Source organism: Salvia miltiorrhiza, chromosome 8, assembly GCF_028751815.1.
Source record: "Salvia miltiorrhiza cultivar Shanhuang (shh) chromosome 8, IMPLAD_Smil_shh, whole genome shotgun sequence".
NCBI classification, from domain to species: Eukaryota; Viridiplantae; Streptophyta; class Magnoliopsida; order Lamiales; family Lamiaceae; genus Salvia; species Salvia miltiorrhiza.
Genome location: NC_080394.1, coordinates 14,599,784 through 14,622,785, shown reverse-complemented (window position 1 = coordinate 14,622,785; position 23,002 = coordinate 14,599,784). Strand labels below are relative to the sequence as shown.

The 23,002-nt window shown below is 34.7% G+C and overlaps 3 protein-coding genes across 3 annotated transcripts; all 3 read right to left on the bottom strand.

The window, feature by feature from the left end:
- Window positions 1–4,432: 4,432 nt before the first annotated feature.
- Window positions 4,433–13,057, bottom strand: LOC131001284 (uncharacterized). Its single transcript, XM_057927629.1, has 23 exons — window positions 12,319–13,057; window positions 12,088–12,149; window positions 11,759–11,899; window positions 11,353–11,628; window positions 10,722–10,808; window positions 10,144–10,245; window positions 9,974–10,039; window positions 9,635–9,745; window positions 9,498–9,559; window positions 8,860–8,904; window positions 7,976–8,049; window positions 7,753–7,820; window positions 7,582–7,650; window positions 7,350–7,450; window positions 7,195–7,276; window positions 6,955–7,033; window positions 6,778–6,865; window positions 6,556–6,709; window positions 5,971–6,153; window positions 5,798–5,857; window positions 5,399–5,655; window positions 4,950–5,055; window positions 4,433–4,736 (listed from the first exon to the last, which is right to left on the bottom strand). The coding sequence occupies exons 1-23, from the start codon at window positions 12,926–12,928 to the stop codon at window positions 4,683–4,685; spliced, it is 2,937 nt and encodes a 978-aa protein (XP_057783612.1). The 5' UTR covers window positions 12,929–13,057; the 3' UTR covers window positions 4,433–4,682.
- A 1,018-nt stretch (window positions 13,058–14,075) lies between these two features.
- Window positions 14,076–16,070, bottom strand: LOC131001283 (putative vesicle-associated membrane protein 726). The gene is made up of 5 exons (XM_057927628.1): window positions 15,564–16,070; window positions 14,934–15,075; window positions 14,748–14,868; window positions 14,599–14,661; window positions 14,076–14,466 (listed from the first exon to the last, which is right to left on the bottom strand). The coding sequence occupies exons 1-5, from the start codon at window positions 15,751–15,753 to the stop codon at window positions 14,323–14,325; spliced, it is 660 nt and encodes a 219-aa protein (XP_057783611.1). The 5' UTR covers window positions 15,754–16,070; the 3' UTR covers window positions 14,076–14,322.
- A 474-nt stretch (window positions 16,071–16,544) lies between these two features.
- LOC131001282 (protein SULFUR DEFICIENCY-INDUCED 2) lies at window positions 16,545–19,133 on the bottom strand. Its single transcript, XM_057927627.1, has 4 exons — window positions 18,822–19,133; window positions 17,650–17,862; window positions 17,285–17,440; window positions 16,545–17,142 (listed from the first exon to the last, which is right to left on the bottom strand). The coding sequence occupies exons 1-4, from the start codon at window positions 18,939–18,941 to the stop codon at window positions 16,735–16,737; spliced, it is 897 nt and encodes a 298-aa protein (XP_057783610.1). The 5' UTR covers window positions 18,942–19,133; the 3' UTR covers window positions 16,545–16,734.
- Between the last annotated feature and the right edge of the window lie 3,869 nt (window positions 19,134–23,002).

Below are 23,002 nucleotides of genomic sequence, written 5' to 3'. Positions count from 1 at the left end.
TACGATGTATTTACCTCTACAATTGCATGTACTATTTCAAATGATAATCTGGATCCAGAACCAAAAACAGTAATGGAAGGAAGCAATTGAGGCAGAGTATAACTCGCTAAAGAAAATAAAATTTCTTGGTACTATAATACTTACACCCGACAATGTTGAACCATTGAGATATAGATGGGTGTTTGTACGAAAGAGAGATGAGAACAATGAGATGGCAAGATATAAAGCAAGATTAGTAGCTCAGGGGTTTTCGCAGAGATTTGAAATTGATTTTAATCAAACATATTCTCCTGTTTTAGATGGCATAACATTCTGATATTTGATATCGTGACTGCATATTTATATGGGTCACTAGACTCCGATATCTATATGAAAATCCCTGAAGGATTCAAAATTCATCATATGAAGGAAAATGAAACTCGTGAATTGTGTGAAATTAGAAAAATCGTTGTCCGGTTTAAAACAGTCGAGAAATATGTGATATAACCGACTTAGTGAATTCCTCTTGAAGAAGGAATATGTGAACAATGATGTATGCCCTTGTGTGTTCATTAAAAGATCACAAAATAATTTTTGTATCATTTATGTTTATGTTGATGTTATAAATATAATTGGAACACGCAAAGAGGTTGAAGAAGCTCGTCCATGCTTAAAGATGGAGTTTGAAATGAAAGACTTTGGTAAAATCAAGTTTTGTCTCCGCCTGCAAATCGAGTATCTCCCTGAAGGAAATTTTGTACACCAGTCAACTTATGTGAGTAAGATCTTAGAGAAATTCTATATGGATAAATCACATCCACTTAGCACACCTATGGTTGTCTGATTACTAGAAGTGAATAAAGACCATTTAGACCGAAAGAAGATGATGAAGATATATTAGGATCAGAAGTTCCTTATTTGAGTGCAATTGGAGCACTACTTTATCTCGCAAATTGCATATGGCCTGACATAGCATTTGCGGTTAACTTGCTAGCAAGATTCAGTACTTCTCCTACACGAAGACATTGAAATGGTATTAAACACATACTTCGTTATCTTCAAGGTATATAAAAGATCTTGGTTTGTTCTACCTAAGAAACCAAGACATGACATTGGTAGGCTATCCAGATGTTGGTTATTTGTCTGATCTCCATAATGCTAAATCTCAGACTGGTTATGTTTTTCTCTATGGTGGTACAACTATTTCTTGGGGATCTGTTAAACAGACTCTAGTTACTATATCTTCAAACCACTCAGAGATTATCACTTTACATGAGGCCACTAAAAAATGTGCATGGTTAAGATTATTGATACAACACATTCGCGGATCTTGTGGTATTACGAATGATAAATCTCTCACTATCATATATGAGGACAATACTGCTTGTGTTGCACAAATGGATAGCGGGTACATTAAAGAAAATTCAACAAAACATATATTACCTAAATTCTTTTACACGCATGAGCTCCAGAAGAGCGGTGAAATTAAAATAAATAAATTTCGCTCTTGTGATAATCTGGCAGATTTATTCACAAAATCCCTTCCTATGTCAATTTTTGAAAAACATGTTCACCGTATTGGAATGCATAGGCTTAGTAGATTGAATTGGTTGCCATTGAGTGACCATGGTTGAAACTTGAGTCACCGATTTCAAGGAGAAACTAATTACTCCCTCCGTCCACCATGAGTATAATATTTTTGATGGACACGAATTTTAAGAAAATAATTAGTAAATGTGTATAAAATAAAAATGAGTGTTTGTGGTTGAATAGAGTGTGAGACCATAAAAAATGAGTGATTGTAATTAAAAGAAGAAAGTGAGACTATATCTTAAAAAGGAAAGTGCTACATTTCGGATAATTGTGTTACACTCTTGGTGGACGGAAGGAGTAGTATAGAAAGGTCAGTTATATTTAAGTAGGACCAAATATTTAATTTATTTGAAAAAAATACAAACCCAATAAAGGAAAAAAATAATTAAGTATATCCATTAAGTTCGACCCTTCCAATATTTACCCGGTCGAAATGAGAGATGATGTAGACGAAGAAGTGATTAATTATTATTGGAGCATCTCCTCGAACATATTTATGAAGCAAAATGAGGCATGAATAAAGATCAATGAGGAATGGACACAAACAACAACAATTTAATTTAAAATTACATGTTTAGCGAGGTCAGTTTAATTTTGCTTTAGTCTTCTCTTTATTATTTATCCAAAGAGCAAAAAAAGAAATTAGATAGATAGATACAGTATTTTTAAATAGGTCACTACCAGAAATGTAACTTTAACTACCATAAGTTCAATCATTTATACTGAAAAATGGCACGATAATGATCAAATTAATGATCAATTTGATCGGTCGCTATTTGCATAGTCGTTCCGAAAATTAACGATCGATAATTCGGACATTAAAATTAACGATGGAAAATTCGATCGTTATAATTACTGATTTTAGTCGTAGTTTTTTGCCATTTTTTCATTTATAACTATCGGAATTCGGTCATTAAAAAGAAAAATATATATACTATATTTTTTAAAATAAAAAAAATATAAAAAATAATATTAACAATTGAGTTTTTGGTCGTTAAATAAATAAATAAAAAGATTATTAATGATGATTATTAAAAAGTAAAAAATTTAAAAAATTGATCATGAAACGATCGTAAATTAATTGTTAGGGCCGCCAATTATCGATCAGAAATTTCGATCATTAATTCTAATCATTATAAGTGTTTTTTTAATAGTGCACTAACTGTAAATTAATCAAATTCTTAAAAAAAAAATGTAAATTAATCAAATTTCGAACACATTTTCTTTTCTTTTCTTTCCTTTTTTTTTGGTGGGTATTGGTCGCAGGCGGTGCATGGAGTAGCAGATGGTTGGATTTTTTTGGAGGTAATTGATTTCTTCATCACCTATCTATGCTGAATTACGAGTTCGGTGGAGAGGTAACTGATTTTTTCAAGAATCTATACTTATAATATCTATATCTATATCTATATAAAACAAAAGTTTGTTCTCTCCAACTTTTCCCTCCTTTTTTCCTATTTCTTCTTCCACCTTTTTTTCTCTACTTGTATCTCTATTTTCTTTTATATAATTTAATTCTTTCATAAGCACCCTTGAATTTATTTATGCATAAATATTTAATATGCATATTATATATAAGTTCATGATAAAATATTTAATGTGGTATAAAAATCATCAAAAATAAATTTAAAACGAATAAAGACCAAATCATGTGCGTCGATTTTACTTAATCTAACGGACCAAAAAATTGTAGATTTTTCTTGTATTTAAATCTGTAAAGGTCAAATAAGTAAATGCATAATATTCTGTATCTGATATCGTCCATAATTAAATTCATTCAGTACTATTTTATATTTGGCAAGATATACTAAATCTTTAAAAATTAATTAAATATTGTGTATCAGCCGTTTTTGTATATGTTTCAGTCACTCCTAACAAATGAACATACTAATGTTCGTCGATATGTTCATATAAAAACAAATGAATATACTAATGTTCGTCGATATGTTCGTATAAAAATAAATGAACATACTAATGTTCGTTGACATGTCCGTCGATATGTTCGTATAAAAACAAATGGACATACTAATGTTCATCGATATGTTCGTCGAAATAGATCAAGTCCCAGAATGGGAAGAGAGAAATTTTCGGAATTTGTTCAACAGAATGAATTCGGTCAATTTGTTTTTTACACATTTGACCTTTTTCGATTAAATAAATGCTAATCACCAATTTTTAATTACATGAAAAATTACATCTGGATACAATCTGGATCATTGATTGAGATTCAATGAATGACCTTGATTTAGTCTTTATTATCTATCTAGGGGAGTGGTTGGCATAAAATGCAATCCTTTATATATATATATATATAAAAGCTCAACCACTTACACAAATAGTAATTACTATATTTTTTCCGTCAAAATTACCTTACTATTTTTAGATTTTTTAAAAAACTTTTTGTTTGTTCTTATTTTCATCTATTTAAGATTATATGAATATTTATTTGCTATAATTTTTCATATTGCCCCAATTAAAGTATTAGTTAATTTTTTATCTTCTAAATATTTTATATTTGATAGTCATACGAATAGATGCCCCAATTAAAGTATTAGTTAATTTTGTATCTTCTAAATATTTTATATTTGTTAGTCATACGAATAGATGTAAATAAACTATTCAATAAATATTTCTAATATTATTAAAATATATATTGGTAATATCTATGATTAAAATAGACTTTAAGATATTTATTTATTTATTCTTTCTTGAATATTTAATCAACATATGTAAAATATTTGAAATTTAAGATTAATCAACCACTATGATTGTGTATCAATTAAATAAGAAAAAAATCGAAATATCTGAAATATAATAAATAAATATATTTTGAGAATTGAAAATAAATATTAAACCTTGATTTTAATAAATGTAACGGACCTGTTTTTAACATATTTTGTGTTATTTATTCAATATAAGTAGTAAGTCGGAAAATACATAGATTTTTTTTCATTTTTCGGTTTATATCATCACCTATTAATCCCTAATCGAAAAGGGAAATCGAAAGAATCACTAGAATCGAAAAGGAAATGAAAAGCTATACGCTACGTTGAAATATTAATTGAAGCTTAACTATATATGGACAAACATATGTTGGAGCTTGTAATAAATCAGAGAAGGAATTCACGCATTCGCACCGGTCTCTTTACAGCATTTGTGAATCCCTACACACAAGCACAAGCAAAAGCAAAGTAACGAATACAGATACATGGGATGGGTAAAAAATGCACAAACAAGTCCAAGTCTAATCGACTAAAATCATCAAGTAATAAGTGATGGATCCGACCCGGCATCAGGGCTGAGTCCGGTCATTAAATCGACGGAATAAACCCATGAGAAACAAATATTGAAGGAAAGTTGTAGCAATAATTGCTTACCTCATTAAATTTGAACAGGAAAGGGTGTGAATCTCTCCGTCTTGTTGCAGACTTTGGCACATCACTGTTTGTAACTTCAGAACCTTCGTCACCAACCTTTTTAATCCTGTTAGATATGCATAAGAAACAATAAATGCCACGCAAAGTAGCTCTTCAATAAATGAGTAATCAAGAGCATGTACGTAAGATTAAAAACAATCATTTGTAACCCAATGTAAAAAGGGGAAGATAGAGGAACACGGATTTCATCAATCAGGACAAAGAGAACAACTAGTGAAGTAGGTTTCATAAACTAGAATCAGAGAAAATAGCATCGCATGAACTATCTTTGTGTGTGTGTGTGGGGGGGGGGGGGGGGGGGATTGGTTAGTGCTGGGCATTTTGTGGCACTCAGGTCATCTTATTTTGCTGATAACCAGAATGAGATAAAAGCAAAGGATTAATCATACCGATTGAAAAAACTAGTCAGGTCACCAGATGGCTTTTTTGTCCTTCGAACTGATTTTACTTCATCAACTTTAGGAAGTTCAGGTTTCTCAGCAGCTGGACTTTTCTGGTTTGTTTTCTTTTCAGCAAAACCATTTGTAAAACTAAATTTTGATGGTGGTCTAGTCCCAGCATTATTCTTTGCAAGGATATGATTCTCCTCCCCACGCAGATTGGTTGATTTAGATAGGCTACCTTGCAGAATCTTTTGCTTTTCCACCTGCAAGTAATTACACGATGAATCACATATTTGGGTTTTAACAGTTGACGCTGGAATTAAAAAAAGATAAGGATAACTGAATACTACCAGAAGAAACTTGGAGCATAAATTCAGGAAATATAATACATCCCACATAACTTACCTCGTGAACCAAGACCTGCTTTACCGGCAAGGCAAGATCGATATGGCATGAATTGTAATCCTGCTCAAAAGACACGAACCAAATAAATAGAGATATATCCGGAGCAATAATACCAAGTATTTCATCAAAAGTCATCATATTGAAAGCTCAATTTGCATAACTAGCTAACTAACTTTGAAGTGTACAAAATTGCTAAGTTGTGGATCAAGTGCAATTGTGGTTGCTTCATCTTCATGTCTCCAAGTATCAGGTCGATCAGATTTGATGTTCTTGTATGTTATAGAATAAGAGACCATCGTATTTACTAACTGCATCAAATCACTCTTTTCTTTGTCTGAGAGCAAATGCAGTGCAACCTGCAAATGGAGAATGCATTATTTAGTGTGTACAAACAACTTGTCGTTCCTCGTGGAAACCTTCTACTGTTGTGAATGAAGGACATATTAAAACAGCTGACATGTAAGCCAATGTATCGTGTAATGCCCCCAGTCCACAGAGGTGGGGCCTAGTAGTGATGTGATGGCACCACGGGTTCCTCTAGAAACTACTTCTACTAGACATCCATCTTCGTTTTACCAATTGATTAAATCCAAGTTGCTACATGACTCAATTGTACTAACTTATGAATTTTTGAAGCATTGGTTTCCCATCAGTTGTGGGACATGACATATCGATTACTCATATTCTTTTAACAGCGTAATACAGCAGAAACCCAGAATTGAGAATTATCAGAAGTCGATGGAATAAAAATCAATTACCGGTCTCAGGGATGGTGGTGACAGAATATGCAACAATTGAGAAATTGAGTCTTCGACAAAGGATTTTGTTGACAAATGCCTTGAAATATATGGTGATATTCCATTATGCCATGAGTGAAACATGTCCATCCTTTCTGACAGAATTGTTCGGTGTCTGTGGAATGGCAATTAGATTATACTCATAGAGTGTGAAAAAATCGAGATTAAAGGTAATGTAGATACCTCTGTAAGGATTTTGGCCATTCAATATCCTTTCTCTCAAGTTGAGCTATCAGACGATGAATAAATATTGCAATGGGCGGTTGATAAACTGTGGAAGCAAATAACAAGCACAGTTAGGACCAGATACACATCATATAATGAGAATGCAACATCTAGAGATTGCTATAATAGTATTACCTAGAAGAGACATTTTTTGTGTGCGCATGATGTACCTATGAGTTACATCAGAAACTCCCAGATTGTCCAAACATTGTACCTAAAACATAAGTTTTCAGTGAAAACTTAATGTGTAGCTCCAAAGTAGCATGATTGTTCCAAGTCATACACCTAGTGAGTAATTTGAGGGGTTGGAACTCTCCCTCCACCCCCCACCAAAAAAAAAAAAAATTCAAATAAACGAAGAATAGAAAGACTCACAGTCTTCTGCATCAGAGGATCAACATAATGGAGCTGAAAAATATTTTCATGGATCCCGTCCAATATTAACTCAGAATCGCCGCTGGGAAAATAAAAAATAAATAAATGGACTTTCACTTGAACAGTTGAACATATAAGGATAATCCTATACGCACCGGTTAGATATCAAAGAGTAGAGATATTCAAAGTCTTTGGACACACTGTTGCTCGAGTTGTTAGATCTTCTGCCAGATTTCCCCTTTTTCTTTTGGAAGATCTTTATATATACATATGTAAATATATATATATATATATATACACACAGAGAGAGAGAGAGGAAAAGAAAAACAGAAATAAGAATGGTGAGTAAGCAAATTGGCATGTAATCTGAAAACAATGGCAACTCACCTCTTTCCATATATCAAAAGCACTTTTAGTTGCATCTTTCTGACCCACCACTTGAGAGCTTATATCCATCTTAAAGCAGAAAAGTAAACAAAATAAGGAGGTCAAACCATATTTGATTTATTTCAAGAGAGCATCATACTATATCAGTCAATATACTGCTAAAGGTCGTACCACATTCAGCATTTCCTTCTTCTTGTTGAGAAACTGAAGAGTGTTCAAGCATGACCGTATGTCACATTCTGATAAAAGTGAAGATTATGAAAACATTTACTACAGTGACTTGCTTGGTGATAATAATTATACCAAGTATCTTTGTTTTTTGTATGCATCAAGCTATTATAAAAACATTATATTGGCCCCATAAGACATACATTCAACAGCAAGTCTGACTTACCAGTGCATTCTGCAAGAGCAGAAAGAGCAACAGAACTGGTCTTTACTCCTTCCTTGTTACAAATATATTTCAGCCTATCATTTAAAATTTACATGCTTAGCTTAGACAGAAGACATAAAGAGAGGTTTGATATAATACCAGTATATGAAGAACATAATATAATCACTTCCAAGGGACCAATGCATGTTAATGCAGCACAAGTAAAATAATAAGCAGTAATATTTTCCAAATGTAACTAAACAATTGGCTATGAAAATAGAATCAATTAAATTTATATGATAGCCTGAACTTTACACAATACAATAAAATGATCATTGGACCATATTGGAGAAGTAGCATAAACACTAAACTTTGAAAACATATCAAACTCATAAGCTTTATTTTGAATTAGTTCAGTCAGTTGTGTGCTATTTCCATTCCGTATCAACTGGGTGTAACTGAAAAATACTTTCTATCACACACAAGCATATTTAACAATAACCAGCAACCAGAAATTATATATAAGAAATATAGCATGCACATTAGCCTTTAAGTACTAGAAAGGGGGCAACCCCTTATATCAGAGGAAAAGGGAAAATTAACCATAAGCAGATACTGTATGAAGAGTTATATCTCAATAACAAATAGATTAGTCTTGATTTAATAATGTTTGACAACTTAAATGAAATACATGACTGCAAAATAAATTACACATGTTTTTAGAATTAAATCGATTTATCAGCCTTCAGCCATAATGTTCCAAGTAGTATAGATCAGCAAGGAGTGAAATTCTCTGTGCAAAATGATACCAGTGTGGCAAATCAGACATCTCAAATGAAGCCAGCTAAAATAAATCAGTCAGAAAGATCAACTGATTCATGGAATTAACAAAATCAATCACATACCTATTTGCAACACGACTCACAGTTGGTTGGACAAAGATGTGAACCCTGAAACAGAAGCATAAATTTATGAGGCCATTGTCTTGTTGCAATATTACTAGGAATCAATAGTTTATGTACTTTAAATTGGTCAAAATTTGTGAACCTGCAATGGAAAGATTAATTAAAAAAAATTAACTGTTTGCAATATTAACTGGTATGATGGTATCAACTATCAAGAGATGACACAGTTTGGACTGATATAAGTGGCATTGCTGATTGCACCAAAGGCTGACAGTACAGTGCATGGGAAATAATCCTGATACCAGCTGGGAAAATTGTTCCCATGATACATCCTGATAGATGTTTACTGAAGGTTTCTCTAATGTAAAACTAATAGTCAATATGTATTAGGTTTCAAATACAATATGCATTCTCTCATCAGTCTCCAAATCTCTCTCAGTAGTAAGATGTATGTATACTGAACAAGCTCAGCAATATATTATGGGTAACATGTTCATTTCTCTTTTCGTATCTCCTTCTTAGCTGATAATTAACATTTGTTGCAATTTCAAAATAAACACATTTTGTTTTATTGGTCGTCCAAGTCCAACATTGCACACGAAACTTGTAAAAGAGAAAATCAAATAACAGGAACTTACTTGGCCACTTGACGTAATGGTCTTAAGGCTGGCGCATATAGATCATTACAGATGCATATCACCTGAGTATCACAATCAGTCAACTCATATCAGTTAATATTTTATATGGGAAATGGTACAAGGCAAATCATACTTACAGGTCTCAACAAAACTGAGCTTTTCTGCTTCTTTCCCGAAGATTTTCGACCGGAATTTGCCTCTTGAGATATGTTTTCTTTTCCAGTATCACGTTTTCTTTCAGCAGACAACTGCAACATTATGGATCATTATACATTTTAGAGTGAATATCTGACATTAGAAAGCCTGTCTATAAACAGAGTTAAAAGCCTAAAACAGCTAGGCTTTGACCTAATTTAACCAATGCTACTGTAGCTTTTACCATAGTCTACCAAGGAGCTACAGGTTTTCAACTATACAACTTCTGTGTGAAGATATTACGAGGAAACAAATACAAAGAATTCTGAGCAATAACCTACCAATCGAAGAATGATCTCCACAGCACCCTTTCCATCTCCAAGGGCGCCATCTATCTCATCAACAACCTTAAAAAAGTACCCAAATTTTGTTGATGAGCACATCAACTATGGAATGAAAATTAGGAAAAAAGTGAAAAGGTATATTAACAGTGTTACACACTGATACCAACCAAGCACTTTGGCTTTGAATCAGCAATTACAGAATTCATCTGGACCACATCAAGGATTTTAGCCTCAATGGTCGATGCTGATCGGTCATCACTTGCATTAATCTGTCAATGAACAACAACCAACCAGTCAGCATAATGGCTCTCTTTATTTGACCAAATTCGATCACTCGATACGCTTGATACTTAAAATTCAACAAAGCAAACTTGGTAACTGTTTAGTAGGTGAGATGATCAGAAGAGCTCGGATTTGCATACTAGTATTCATCTGCACTAAGAACTGATCCTGGATACAAGCCATTTTTAATGGAAACAGTTTATTTATGGCCTGGTAAATATCTGAAATGCAGTAGGACAAAGGACGAACTAGATGGCTTGTAAAATTCATTCCTGATCAGAATATTTAGTGAAAAAAATCATCCAATGTACATTTTTTAAACATGGGAACTATTCATTCAACTTCACCAGGCTGATTCCAACTCAACAAAGAGACAAAAACGGTCAGCTATTTGCTTTCACAATAAAGAAGCAACTAGGAATCAATTGAGCTCATAAAAACAATATAGTTGAAATTATTTGACCTCAACAACACGGTACCCGCAATGCTTTGCTGCTACATGGGCAAGTGTAGTCTTCCCAAGTCCAGGGGAACCACAAAGCAATAGGACCTGTGATGGTCGTCGACAGTATTTAAGCATACATAAAATGTCAAAGAAGAAACATGGAAATAAATTTAATACAGATTACTGCTGTAGAATGATTGACATTAATACATGCAACTTCAATTGCTAAATAAATTTCTCGTCCATGCTGCAGGTAATCATGGATCTAGAGCAGTTTATTGATATATCAATCACAAAATTCCCTAATATTGGTAATTAGAAAATAGAAACACGAAAAGAGCAGTCAAACCGAAATGTTATGTCACACACCTCCCCACAAATTCCAATGAAGGTTTGTTATGATTAGGATTGATCAAGATTTAATATATAAAAAAAGCAATTTGAAATGATGGAAAACGAACTACTAAAATCTGGGTTTACTTAATATTTCTAAATTGCACAATGTCAATTGATACATCATGTGGGTTTAAAGTCGCTTCAGCATTTACTAGGGAATAAGCCATCACAAGAACAGAGCTCCACCTTACAATCAAAAGGTGTTGTAATTAAATTGCCACAACGGTGTTAAAGGATAGACACATAAAATAACCTTCTGTTCTGGAGGACCAGAACTTTTGTTCTTTTTGTCCCACATTTCCTGAAGGCCTAGGGAGGAGTTGTTTTCTTTATCCAACTCATTATCAGCCATCAGCATATCTTTGTTAAATTTGGTTTCTCTGTTATTTCGAGAAAAACTCTTGGAAGATTGTTTAAGATGTTGGGAGCCTGTAGAATGCCGTCTCAAAGAAGTCAAAACATCATCAGTGGTACTCTTTATCTCAGACCCAAAAACACAGGAATCCCACTGTTTCAACCACAGGAGAACCTGCAGTATATATATTACAAAGGTTACACAGCTGGCAGAGAAATGTTGGAGTACTACAGTCAAATCAATTTATTTGAGAAGTCTATAACAAACATGTAGTGGAATGTAACTAAGAAAGATGCTACACAACCTCACGGTTTGTCTTTTCATCACTGAGAAGCTCCGTAAATGAACTTGGAGCATATTTCTCCACCCAAAGTTGTTCAGTAGTTACTGGTGATGTTGATGGAACTACCTCTGTTGAATCACCTTCAACACTTCCTTGCAAAGCCTTCACAAATGAACACGTTTAAAATATCTTTGTTTTGGTCATCATCAAAAGCTGAAGTATACACATTTAGTTGTCTAAACAAGAACAAAATCATTTGGTCAAGAAAACATATGGATGGAATCTGAATGTCACTGAGGAAAGGTGCTACATTACTTCTTTTCTAGGCAGTATGGACAGGACAAACTTACCTTTGTAAACTGCTCTTGCTCAACCTTTTCCATCAGAACTCTGACAGGTTCCTGAAGGAGTCCTGCATGTAAGCATAGTCCCCTTTGATCAGCATCAATTCTCATAACGGTTTCGACCAGCAAATTAAAATCACTATGTCAATGTAACATATCAAAGACTTTATTCATCAACAAACAAATCACAAACACGAATAGTCAAGTGCCTTAGACCATCAAAGGATACAGCCTCACCATTATGGTCTCGTCTGAAATTCAATTTCTTGTTCCTCACTTCCTCATCCATCTCCACACTACTGCATATCTTGGCATACACCCTCTCCCCATCCAGCCCTGTGATAGGCACACAATCCCCGTCTATCTCCGTCGCGTATCTGGATAATATCCTCTCCTGCTCCCCATCCTCCACCACCTCCATCTCTTCAAAAGTATCCCGCGGGGGCGAGCATCTCAGCCACTCCTTGTCGTCATCACTTCCTTCCTTGTTCTCCTCAGAGACGTCTGGGCATTCAGGCAGGGCGAATTTCTCGTGCCGAGCTTCGTCTTCTTCGTTTCTGCTCCTCTTTCCATTTGCCCAATTACTATCGAGGTAGTGATTGTCGGTTGCATCTAGGGATATCGAATTCAGGAGGTCAGATCCGGCGCGTTTGTTGGAAGTAGGGTATATTTGGGGCTGGGGTTTGAAAGGTGAGGGCTTCGGCGGGAGAGACAGGGGCGGGCGCTGTGAGGGTGATGAAGGGGGTGAGGGCGGTTCGACATCGAGGTCGAAATCATCGTCGAACTGATCGTCGTCCTGAGCATGGGATTCCAGCCATTCCAGCTCTTCCAAATCGGGAATATCCATCACTTCCTCAGACTCAGACTATACCAATGCGCCTCTCTCTCTCTCTCTGTGAGCGACTGTGTGTGTTTGTTTGGCGGCGACTGACTGTGTGTGTTTGTTTGGCGGGAAATGGAGACGAATAAGAGCGGCAACAAGACGGATATTGAAAAAAAAAAAACAAAGTGTTCTTTTTAATTTTTAGTACGACTTCAGAGCGAATGACTAAAATACCCTCAATTATGTAAATTCAAAAATAAGTATTTGATTAAAAAGTCATATGTTGATACATTGTTGAATCAGTATATCAAAATATCTATTTTCACATGGCAAAAATAAAAAACTTAAAATTTAATCAATCTTATCTTTGTGAAAAAAAACAATTTTCACTATCATTTGGAAAGTTAATGTTATCCTATCTAATTTGTTTTTAGGTTATTACTAAAAAACTAGATGAACTTTTACTTTATGTTTACTTAAATTTGAAATATTATAAATTAGCTTATACTCGTTTATATTGTTCAATTTATAGTCAGAATCAAAAATTCAGTTATTTGAAATTTGAAATTGATGTATCTCGTTAAAAGCTGATTTGGTAATTAAAAAAATACATCAAATTACAAGTGAGAAGGCACATGATGGAGCTTCGACTTAAAGACGTTGTAGGCATGCTGGGGCCTGGGCGAGCAGTATTTGCAATGCACTACAAAATCACCCCAAAATAGTGGTGGCGTGCCATTGCCCCTTCTCGTGTTTAATGTACTTTTATTTATATTTTGTAATTATCAAATCAACTTCTATCAAGGCACGCCAACCTCAGTTGGTTGACATTTTTTTTTTTTTTTTTTTTTGATCAATTAAAAATTTCACTATAAACTGAACAACCAAAATAATTGTAAATTCAGACAAAAAATAATATTGTAAATAAATGCGTCATAAAAAATTGAGCTATTAACTTTTTTCTGTATTTTACATTTTGAAATAAAACGAAGAATAACTAAAATAATGATGTGACGAGGCCTCATATCTAAATTAGCTTATCAATTAAAAACCATATATGCTCAGCTCAGACAATAATGTAATTATACAATCATATGTCTGACTTGCATTATCCGATCGTCGACTGAATACTAATGTATAAAGATATTTGTAGTTATATGTTAAGAGCAGATTTAAATGTTTGAATCTTGGATTCCTTCAATCTAGTGAAAAAACACAATCTAATACATGTATGTATACAAGAATGTGCGTTAGAATATGAAACAACAATCCAAAAGCTTGCTATTCACTTGTATACCATCATCTGTGAATGAGGTAACAGGACACAATTTACAGGCTAACTCGTCTAAAAATGCTGGTGGGCAGCGGCGTAAGGGGACATCCAAGCAGTGAACACTCAAAATAACTCGATTCTACAATCAACACTTGAATTTGGGACACACGGACAACGCGACCAGGAGAGCCAAAAGCGCGACTATACCAAACACCACCAGTTTGATCTTCATGTTCTCAACCCACATCTTTCTCTTCATCTTCGTCCCTTGCTTCCTGAAATCCTGTGCCTGCAAATCCCATTTGGAAATGCAACCAAACTCTCAATTAAGATCCATTGCTTTTGATATAACAAGTATCACAATGCAACCACATTTTACAAGGTTGTTTCATGACTTAATAAGATATTGTTTGGAACTAACCTGTGATTTGAGACTATCAGTCTTGTCAACAAGCAATTCGATCTTCTCTCCACGGTCAAGAACCTAATCGATGCAATAACATACAACGTTTCAGAACAAGAAACACAAGGCATGACTATGCAACAAGAACTGCAACAGCATCTGCATACCTTCTCAATGTTTTGCATCATCACACCTTTCACCTCAGAGACCTGAGCCTTGACTTTAGCAATCTGGCTAATTTCTTCGGGATGATCAACGCAATACTGCATTTGCTCTTTCAATTTGGGCCTGCAACAATACCAAAAGGAATTGGAAAAATTGTTGAAGAAACAAGAAGAGAAAGGGGACTTCACCCAAACTCCTTTTTTAGGCTGTTGGGACCAGCAGTCGAAGCTTTGCCGCCTCCATATTTCTTTGTAAAATCATCTTTGATGCGTTCCAGAAACGCGATTGGTAGTTGTCTGCCCGCAGATTCAACAGCAACCACGCAATAAGCTACAAAAAAAGTAAATCTGAGTTAAGATCCATACATTGCATGCACCACTATGCCTCAGATCCTTCAGCTAGATCATCCAACTGTGTGTTTTTTACAATCTTAACTTTAAATTATCAGGAAAAATCCTAAGTTTGGAAAATTATAGCCTGAAAAATAGCTTAAGAGTAATCCCAACATGAATCCACTTGACTTCATTCAGTAACAGACTTGAATTGAACTTTTCTTAAGATGGATTTGGAATTCTTATATTAGTAGTTAGACCACCAAATCAAATTTTTATGAAACCTTATACAGCTCCAATCAAATATATGAACTATAATGCACAAACACAGCTAAGAACATCTGAACATGGATTAGTATCCACATTTGGGCAAAAAATAAACAAGTGAACCTAAACCCAAAAAAATTATAGCCAATAAAAGGGATAAGATCGGATCAGAATCAGGATTGCCAAACAACGAAATATAAAATGAATCGGTGTTCGTACTGAATCCGTTATCGACGAGGTAATTGAAGGTGTGATCATCGCAATTGTAGGTGAATCGGTTGTTGGAAGCAGAGAGCTTTTGCAGACACTGAGACGCGATGGTATTGAAATTCCCCTTGAATTCCGTGTAATCAGCCAAAATCACGGTTCCCCTCGCCACAAAACTGTAGATCAATTTCTGCTGACCCATTTTGCAGAGATTATTGTGGCTGCTGATGCTCTTTCTTGATTGGGTTTGTTATAATTATATTAACATGAAATATAAAACCCAAAAACAAAAAAATGCAAGCAAGAAAGAACCAAGAGGAGAAAACAGCTGAAGTTGGAGGCATGGAAAAACGGGTATTAGTTGATTGAGAAAGAGGGGAAATGGAGAGATGAATGAAGGAGAGGGAAAAATGGCGGTAACGCTCGTTTTGTATATTTATAGATACGGTTGTAACTTGTAACTGATTTTGTTGTAGGGAAGTAAAACTACACAAAAAAAGTAAAGCAAATATGGTCTACTCCCCTAATCAAATTTTGATATGATTTACAAATTTCTGATTTTCTTTTTGTCAGATTACAGGTACGCATAAATTGGAAATTACTAACGATATTTATTAAATGAAAGTCTAATAAAGTTCATAGATCTTAATATATTGATCAATAAATATTAAATGAACCCAAAACACCACCGGGAATCTATTAAAGTCCATAGGTCTTACAGTAGATAGTTTCTTTAAGTATCTATTAAATAAACTCATAACACCTCGAAATAAATAACATAACGCCCTTTTTCATTACATACGCAACCCATAACAATTCAATTTACTTGAATGATTTCGACAGTGGACGTTTCATCCTACTACCATAAAGATCGCAATAGTATACATTTTCATATACTACCATATATAATACCAGTCACAATAAAATGAAATGTCATTTTTAGTGCCTATAGACAACATGCATGAATTATAAAACCGAAAATGAAGAAAGCAATGGCTCAAAAGCATCTAACTTTTAGATTGGATGCATCTATATAACTTTTGTATAAAAAAACCCTCCAATTCCAACAACACTCGAATACAACTAGATCGATCTTGCTCGTTATAACTGTTCTCTACTGTGTATTTCATGCTTTTATGTATACAAATATACAATCACCACACCGAACAGAGAGGAGGGATGATCAACAGGCTAATTGATCTCTGTGTGAAATTATTTCTTCAAAAATGGGAAGTCTTCTTGATCTAACGGGGTTCCAGTTGTTCATCAACTGATCAAGACCACCGACAAAGGTGTCTTCAAAACTTAGACCTTTAGAAGGCAAAGCAAATGTCGTGGATTTGTATGCTTCTATCTGATTTAGGAGCTCTTCTGATCTATGCCTCGATTTAGAATCATCAGAACCCGGAAGTATGCCCAGCATTACCTCTTCAAGAACTGAGCTTGCTTCGTCATATCTTTCTTGCTTTATAAGGCAGAGGCACAAATTGCAGGCTTTGTTTGCATCAGGGTCTATTTCTTGGGCTTTTCGATATACAACCTCAGCAGCAGTATAGTTCGTAAGCTGCATGTATGCCCAACCTAAGTTTCCCTGCAATATTGTGAGAGATGAATGCCTTAGAATTTAGACCTTTGTGATTTCATGATTTTGAATGAACAGAATATAAAATACTGGAAGGAAAGAAGGCTGCAACACTCAATTAGTATTACTTAGATGAAAGTTGCTGGTTTACCAGTATTCTAGACGTCTCCTGCTTAACGGTAACCTGAAACTTCTTTCCATGCGAACGAGCTGTTTTGGTTGGTTTTCCATTGAAGACTTCTCCTTGACCAATAATTCGTAACTTCTGCTTCAGCAGCTCAATTTGCTCATCTAGTTTACCACATTTCTGCGAATCAATGATGTTATGAAAAGTTATTAGACTGACTGTTTGTGCGAACAAATTGGGCTTCACTAAGACATTGCAAGGACAAACTTACATCTAGCAAAGAATCAGGTGTTTTTGAGCATGTGAACAGAACAGTCAATAAGAATATGGCATGGATTCCTATTAACTATTAAGTGCTAGATGTTTAACTATCTCCAACATGATCATACCTTGTACAGATCAATAAGGACATTATCCAGTGATTCTTGGGCTTGTTTGGAGCATCGATCTCTAAACGACTTAATAACTTCAATAGCTTCTTCAGCTCTATCTAGTTGTTTCATAACCACTGCCATGTCTTTCAGTGCGCTATCTACTCTGTCTCCAGCATTTATCGCCTCCCAGAATAAGACCACAGCACCATCTAGGTCCTTCTCAACCAACTAATAGTAACAAATGAAAGTGGAATCAGCAACTATAAAAACCAAACAATGCCATAAACTTCAATATCAGCAAGTTTCCAAGTGAACTATTATTGGTAAACTCACGACAGTAAGAAAGTGGATGTCGCTGTATCAAAAATTATGCAAGATCGAGGCAACCGACAATCAACAATGCTTAACAAGATGTAGGAACTAGCCAATGTCTCAACAAGAGTGACAGCAGTTTGAGAGGCTCATTCAATTAACCTTCAGCAACTTAAGTTCAACCAGAGAGCTCTAGCCATTTCAATACAGTCCATCAGTAAGGATGAAGCAAATATATGAGAAGGTACGATCTTGTTTATCCTAATACCCAAGGAAAATACATCAGCAGAGCAAAAAATGAGATGCTTTTGTAATTTTAATGAACTAATCTTAGTCAAATTCTCGCTACAGTTATCCGCGTAAAGCCATATTAGCTACCCATGAAACTAATGTTGCATAATGTACACCTAAAACAGCCCAAATTTATAGCAAATCGTGTATCTGTATTATTCTGATCTCTGACTATAATTTCTCCACCCCCTCCCAACAGTGAGGATAGATTAATTCGTCTAATATTAAGGGACAAATTTATGATATATTAACAATACTACAAAGAGCACACAGAAATAATGAGGGGAAATCCAAATTATAGCACAAATACAACACCATATTCTCACAACTAACAAGGTAACAGTGGCCATCATGTGAATTGAAAAACACAAAACCTTTCCAAGTCTTCTTTGTATTCACACACACACACAAATGTAGTCGAGTGACAAAGTGAACTCGTCACCGAATGGAAAATCTACATAAGTCATAACATGTTATGTTATGTGCAAGAAAAACAAAAACAAAAACAGAAAAGAAAAAAGTAGTAATAATAAAACAAAAGGCAAATTATGAAGGCAAAGGGCCGCGAAATGTAATTTGCATACTTGAGAATACTTGGCTCTGACATAAGGACTATCCCCGGATGGGAGTTTATGGATTACATGATTTGCTTCGTGTTTCTCTGCTGTCATCACACTGCAGCTAATTGTGCTGCTATTCTTCATCTTCTCGATCGTTCTTTTCGTCACTCGCCTCAATAATTTCAAGTTTTGGTCAGTTTTTTAGATTATTTGTGAGAAATGGCAGATGGATTTTTTCTGGAAGAAGTGGGGAAATCTTGGGGAGGAGACATTGCAATGGGATGTGGAGAAAGTCCATAAATAAGAATTATGGGATCTGGAGATGATGGAATGAACCTAGACGTGTTGGTGACCAGATTCTTAATCTGCTGGAATTTTTCATACTACTATAATAATAGGGTCGGTCCCTTTGCTTGCCACGTTTGGCATTGTTGACCTTAGTGGTATATTTTAGTTATAAATTTACCTAGAAAAAATAAGGGATAATAATAAAAAAATTATTTAAAATTCTCTTTTTTCTCTATAAAAGATAATTTCATCATTTTTTATTCTTTATTTTTATTTAAGGAGAAATTTATCACACCTTTTCACTTCACAAGAGAGATTTATCACACAAAAAATGAATGGATAATATTATCATTTTTTGAGTAAAAAGAAAAAATGAGAAATGGTGATTTTTTTTTGTAAAAAATGAGAGGAAAAAAATAGACATTTAAAAGGATAAATTTTTATTATTCGTTATTTTTTCATGATAAATTTATCAATTAAAAATAACACACCCTGAATAGAAATGATAAACTTTTCGTAGACAAATCAAAAATGAAATTATAATAATCTTTTCGTGAACGAATGGAATAATAATAAGTAGAGTGTCGAAAATCGACAACAAATAATTCTTTAATCATATTGGTAAAAATTTAGAGGGCATATTATTAAAGAAATTGTTCTCGATTTAAAAATAATAGGAGTGTAATTTTAACTTAATTATTCATTTATATAATACAATTATTTTATGAATAATAAAAAATAAGTACGTAAACTTCATGTATAACATTCCAAAATCAACCAATAGTCATTATTAACTGAATCAGAAAAGTATTTATTTAATTCGAGAAAATATATCATTATTTTATTGTGCATAATATAATTATTTTGACTAAAAAGGATTAAAATAACATTAAAAGGATACTTATATCTAATCATTTTGTATAAGTTCTCTAATTGGTAAAGACAAAAAAGATTGAAATTAAAATAATATGTATCCTTCAACAGTTCAACATATATTTTCTAATTGGTGAAAAAAGCTACTACAAGATTGAAGTACGAGTAATCAGGGGGCTTAGCCTACTGGCCACCGGGTCCTCACTTAAGTGAAGTGACCCGGGTTCGATCCCTCTTGGGAGCGAATTGGAGATTGGAGATATAAGGTGGATTTTGGTGAATGGAGAGATAAGGTGGTTCTTGGAGTGGGATAGAAAACTAATTACTAACATCTAACATGACTTTGCCCGATCAAAAAAAAAAGATTGAAGTACGAGTGAATATTAAATAAATATAAATAGAAAAATCACAAAATATCATGTATTATAAATTAATATATTCATTCATGTTTGAGATCTATATAATTTAAAATGTTTTATTGTTTGTTCTCATTCATAACCTGAATAGTAATACTCATTAATTATAGGTTTAGCTATCTGAATCCGTTTATAAATCCAATTAAATTTATTACTCGTTCCATTCCAAATCCAATTAAATTTATTACTCGTTCTCATTTCAAAATCATATAATAATGAGTAAAATTTTGAAGTAGCCAAAATAAAGCATAAAACACAATTTATGGCCACACATTGAAAAAACACAAATTTTGGCCATTTTTATTGATTTGGACGTTTTTGCCCTTAATGAGGCGGACCGGGTAGGATCAGGCACGCAGGTCGCGTGCCGGGTCGGGTTAGGCACTTATGGCACTATTAGTGTCATAAGTGCCAATATTTTACTTTGGTTTTATTTTGGATTTCCGATGGCACTTATGACACTAATAGTGCCATAAGTGTCATCAGAAATCCAAAATAAAATCAAGTAAAATAGTCATTTTGGCACTTATGGCACTAATAGTGCCATAAGTGCCAACGGAAATTCAAAATAAAACTAAGTAAAATGGTCATTTCACAAATACAGAAACAACAACATCATTTAAACCCTAAATGGAACATCTAAACCCTAAATGGATAATCTAAACCCTAAATGGAACATCTAAACCCCAAATGAATAATCTAAACCCTAAATGAAATATATAAACCCTAGGGGGAAGTGTGCACTTATGGCACTATTAGTGCCATAAGTGTCATACGTGCAGCACAGATCAGATCAGATCAGATCTGTCGATGGCTGAAATCGAAGGAGACGAAGATCAGATCTGCCGATGGAGGAGGCGGCGCAACGATCAGATCAGATCTGCCGCCGCTGCCGCCTCATCCTCCGCCACCTGACCGACCTCATCCACGTCGCCGATTTCAGAGGACCGGATCTCCTCCACCGCCGCCGCCTCATCCTCTACTCCGACGAAGTCTGCCCAAGCCGCGAGAGCTCCGACAAATTCTCCAAGCTCGGCGCCGCTGGAGAGAGAGAGAGAGGGAGATGAGAAAGAGAGAGGAGAGAGAGAAGGGTAGAATAGTCATGGCATACAAAAAATGGCCAAAATTTATGTTTTTTCAAATGGTGGACAAAATTTGATGTTGTATGTTGAATAGGGCCATTTGGCCCTATTGTTTCTATAATAATTGTAATGCCTAATAATTTCTTGAAAGAAAAAAAATAGTAATTTATAAAATCTATAAAATCAAATTTTATAACGATAATGATTTATTCGTCGCAATAAAATCTCGAAAGTCACAAAACAACCATCAACAATAAATAAATTATAGTAATATATGAATGGCAACACACTAAAAATCGAATTAAAGGTATACGTCTGGAAATTATATAATCAATGAAGATGCAAATTTTGAAGTAGAGGAAATCAATAGTAGGTCACTAACTTAATTTATGCAATTATTAGCCAAATTTTACTTTTTTGGACGAAAACGCCTTTGCAGTTCATTTTATCAGATTTCTACCCAAAACAATTTAGATTGTTATGAGTTTGCAAAAAAAATTATCTACACGAAATCTATCTATAACTCTAGCTGTTTCGTCGTGCCACCACCACTCTATAGCCTTATTCCTCTCATTAGGGGTGGGAAGATAGGGTATCGGGTATCGGGTACCCGACTACTCGACCCGAAAAAATCGGGTATAGGGTACCCGATACCCTAATTTTTCGGGTATCGGGTCGGGTTCGGGTATTAGGGTGGTCTAAAAATCGGGTATCGGGTATACCCGAATACCCGAATTTTTTATTATTATATATATATTTTATTTAATCAATTATATTATTTAAAGTTAATTGACTATTCAACTCTCTCTCTCTATTCTCTCTCTATTCAACTCTCTCTCTCAATTCTCTCGCCTATTCAACTCTCTATCTCAGATTCTCAATTCTCTCTCTATTCTCTCTCTATTCAACTCTCTCTCTCGCCGCGAGCCTTCTCCTCCTACCCGCCGGACCGCCGCGAGCCTTCTCCAACTACGAGCATAACGTGAGCCCTCGCCGCCCCGCCCCGACCCAGCGGCGCCCCTCGCCGGCTCGCCGCCCGTCTTCTTCTTTTTTTTTTTTTTAAATACAGATCTGTATGTGTTATCGAATTTGGTCTGATTTTGTGTATGAATTTGGTCATCGAATTTGGTAAGCTTTTCTGTATGAATTTGGTCATCGAAATATCCGATTTGGTGTATGAATTTGGTCTGATTTGGTGTATGAATTTGGTCATCGAATTTGGTCAGCTTTTCGACTGAATTTGCTGCTGCTTTTGTAAAAACTATCAGGTATTTCGGGTACCCGAATACCCGACTCGGGTATTAGGGTACCCGATTTCAGAATCGGGTTCGGGATCGGGTGTGGGTTTTGGTCAATTTTCGGGTTCGGGTACCCGATTTTTTCCGGTAGGGTACCCGAACCCGACCCGATTCCCAACCCTAACTATCATTTACTCCGATCAATTTCTTCTTTTTTTGAAATCTCTCTCTATCTTCGACGAGTCCATTTATCTATCTCTATCTCTGACGGCTAATTTTCTTCAATTTTCTTCTTCATCGTCGTCAAC

Excerpts from the sequence above, each read along its gene's own strand:
- LOC131001284 (XM_057927629.1), bottom strand. The coding sequence starts at position 12,928 with ATGGATATTCCCGATTTGGAAGAGCTGGAATGGCTGGAATCCCATGCT. Across the intron at positions 9,746-9,973 it reads TGGAGATCATTCTTCGATTG|TTGTCTGCTGAAAGAAAACG; the intron begins GTAGGTTATTGC and ends ATAATGTTGCAG. Across the intron at positions 5,858-5,970 it reads GCAATTTTGTACACTTCAAA|GATTACAATTCATGCCATAT; the intron begins GTTAGTTAGCTA and ends TCTTTTGAGCAG.
- LOC131001283 (XM_057927628.1), bottom strand. The coding sequence starts at position 15,753 with ATGGGTCAGCAGAAATTGATCTACAGTTTTGTGGCGAGGGGAACCGTG. Across the intron at positions 15,076-15,563 it reads CCTCGTCGATAACGGATTCA|CTTATTGCGTGGTTGCTGTT; the intron begins GTACGAACACCG and ends CTTTTTTTGTAG. Across the intron at positions 14,869-14,933 it reads AGCCTAAAAAAGGAGTTTGG|GCCCAAATTGAAAGAGCAAA; the intron begins GTGAAGTCCCCT and ends GTATTGTTGCAG.
- LOC131001282 (XM_057927627.1), bottom strand. The coding sequence starts at position 18,941 with ATGAAGAATAGCAGCACAATTAGCTGCAGTGTGATGACAGCAGAGAAA. Across the intron at positions 17,863-18,821 it reads TCAGAGCCAAGTATTCTCAA|TTGGTTGAGAAGGACCTAGA; the intron begins GTATGCAAATTA and ends TGTTACTATTAG. Across the intron at positions 17,441-17,649 it reads TCCTTATTGATCTGTACAAG|AAATGTGGTAAACTAGATGA; the intron begins GTATGATCATGT and ends ATTGATTCGCAG.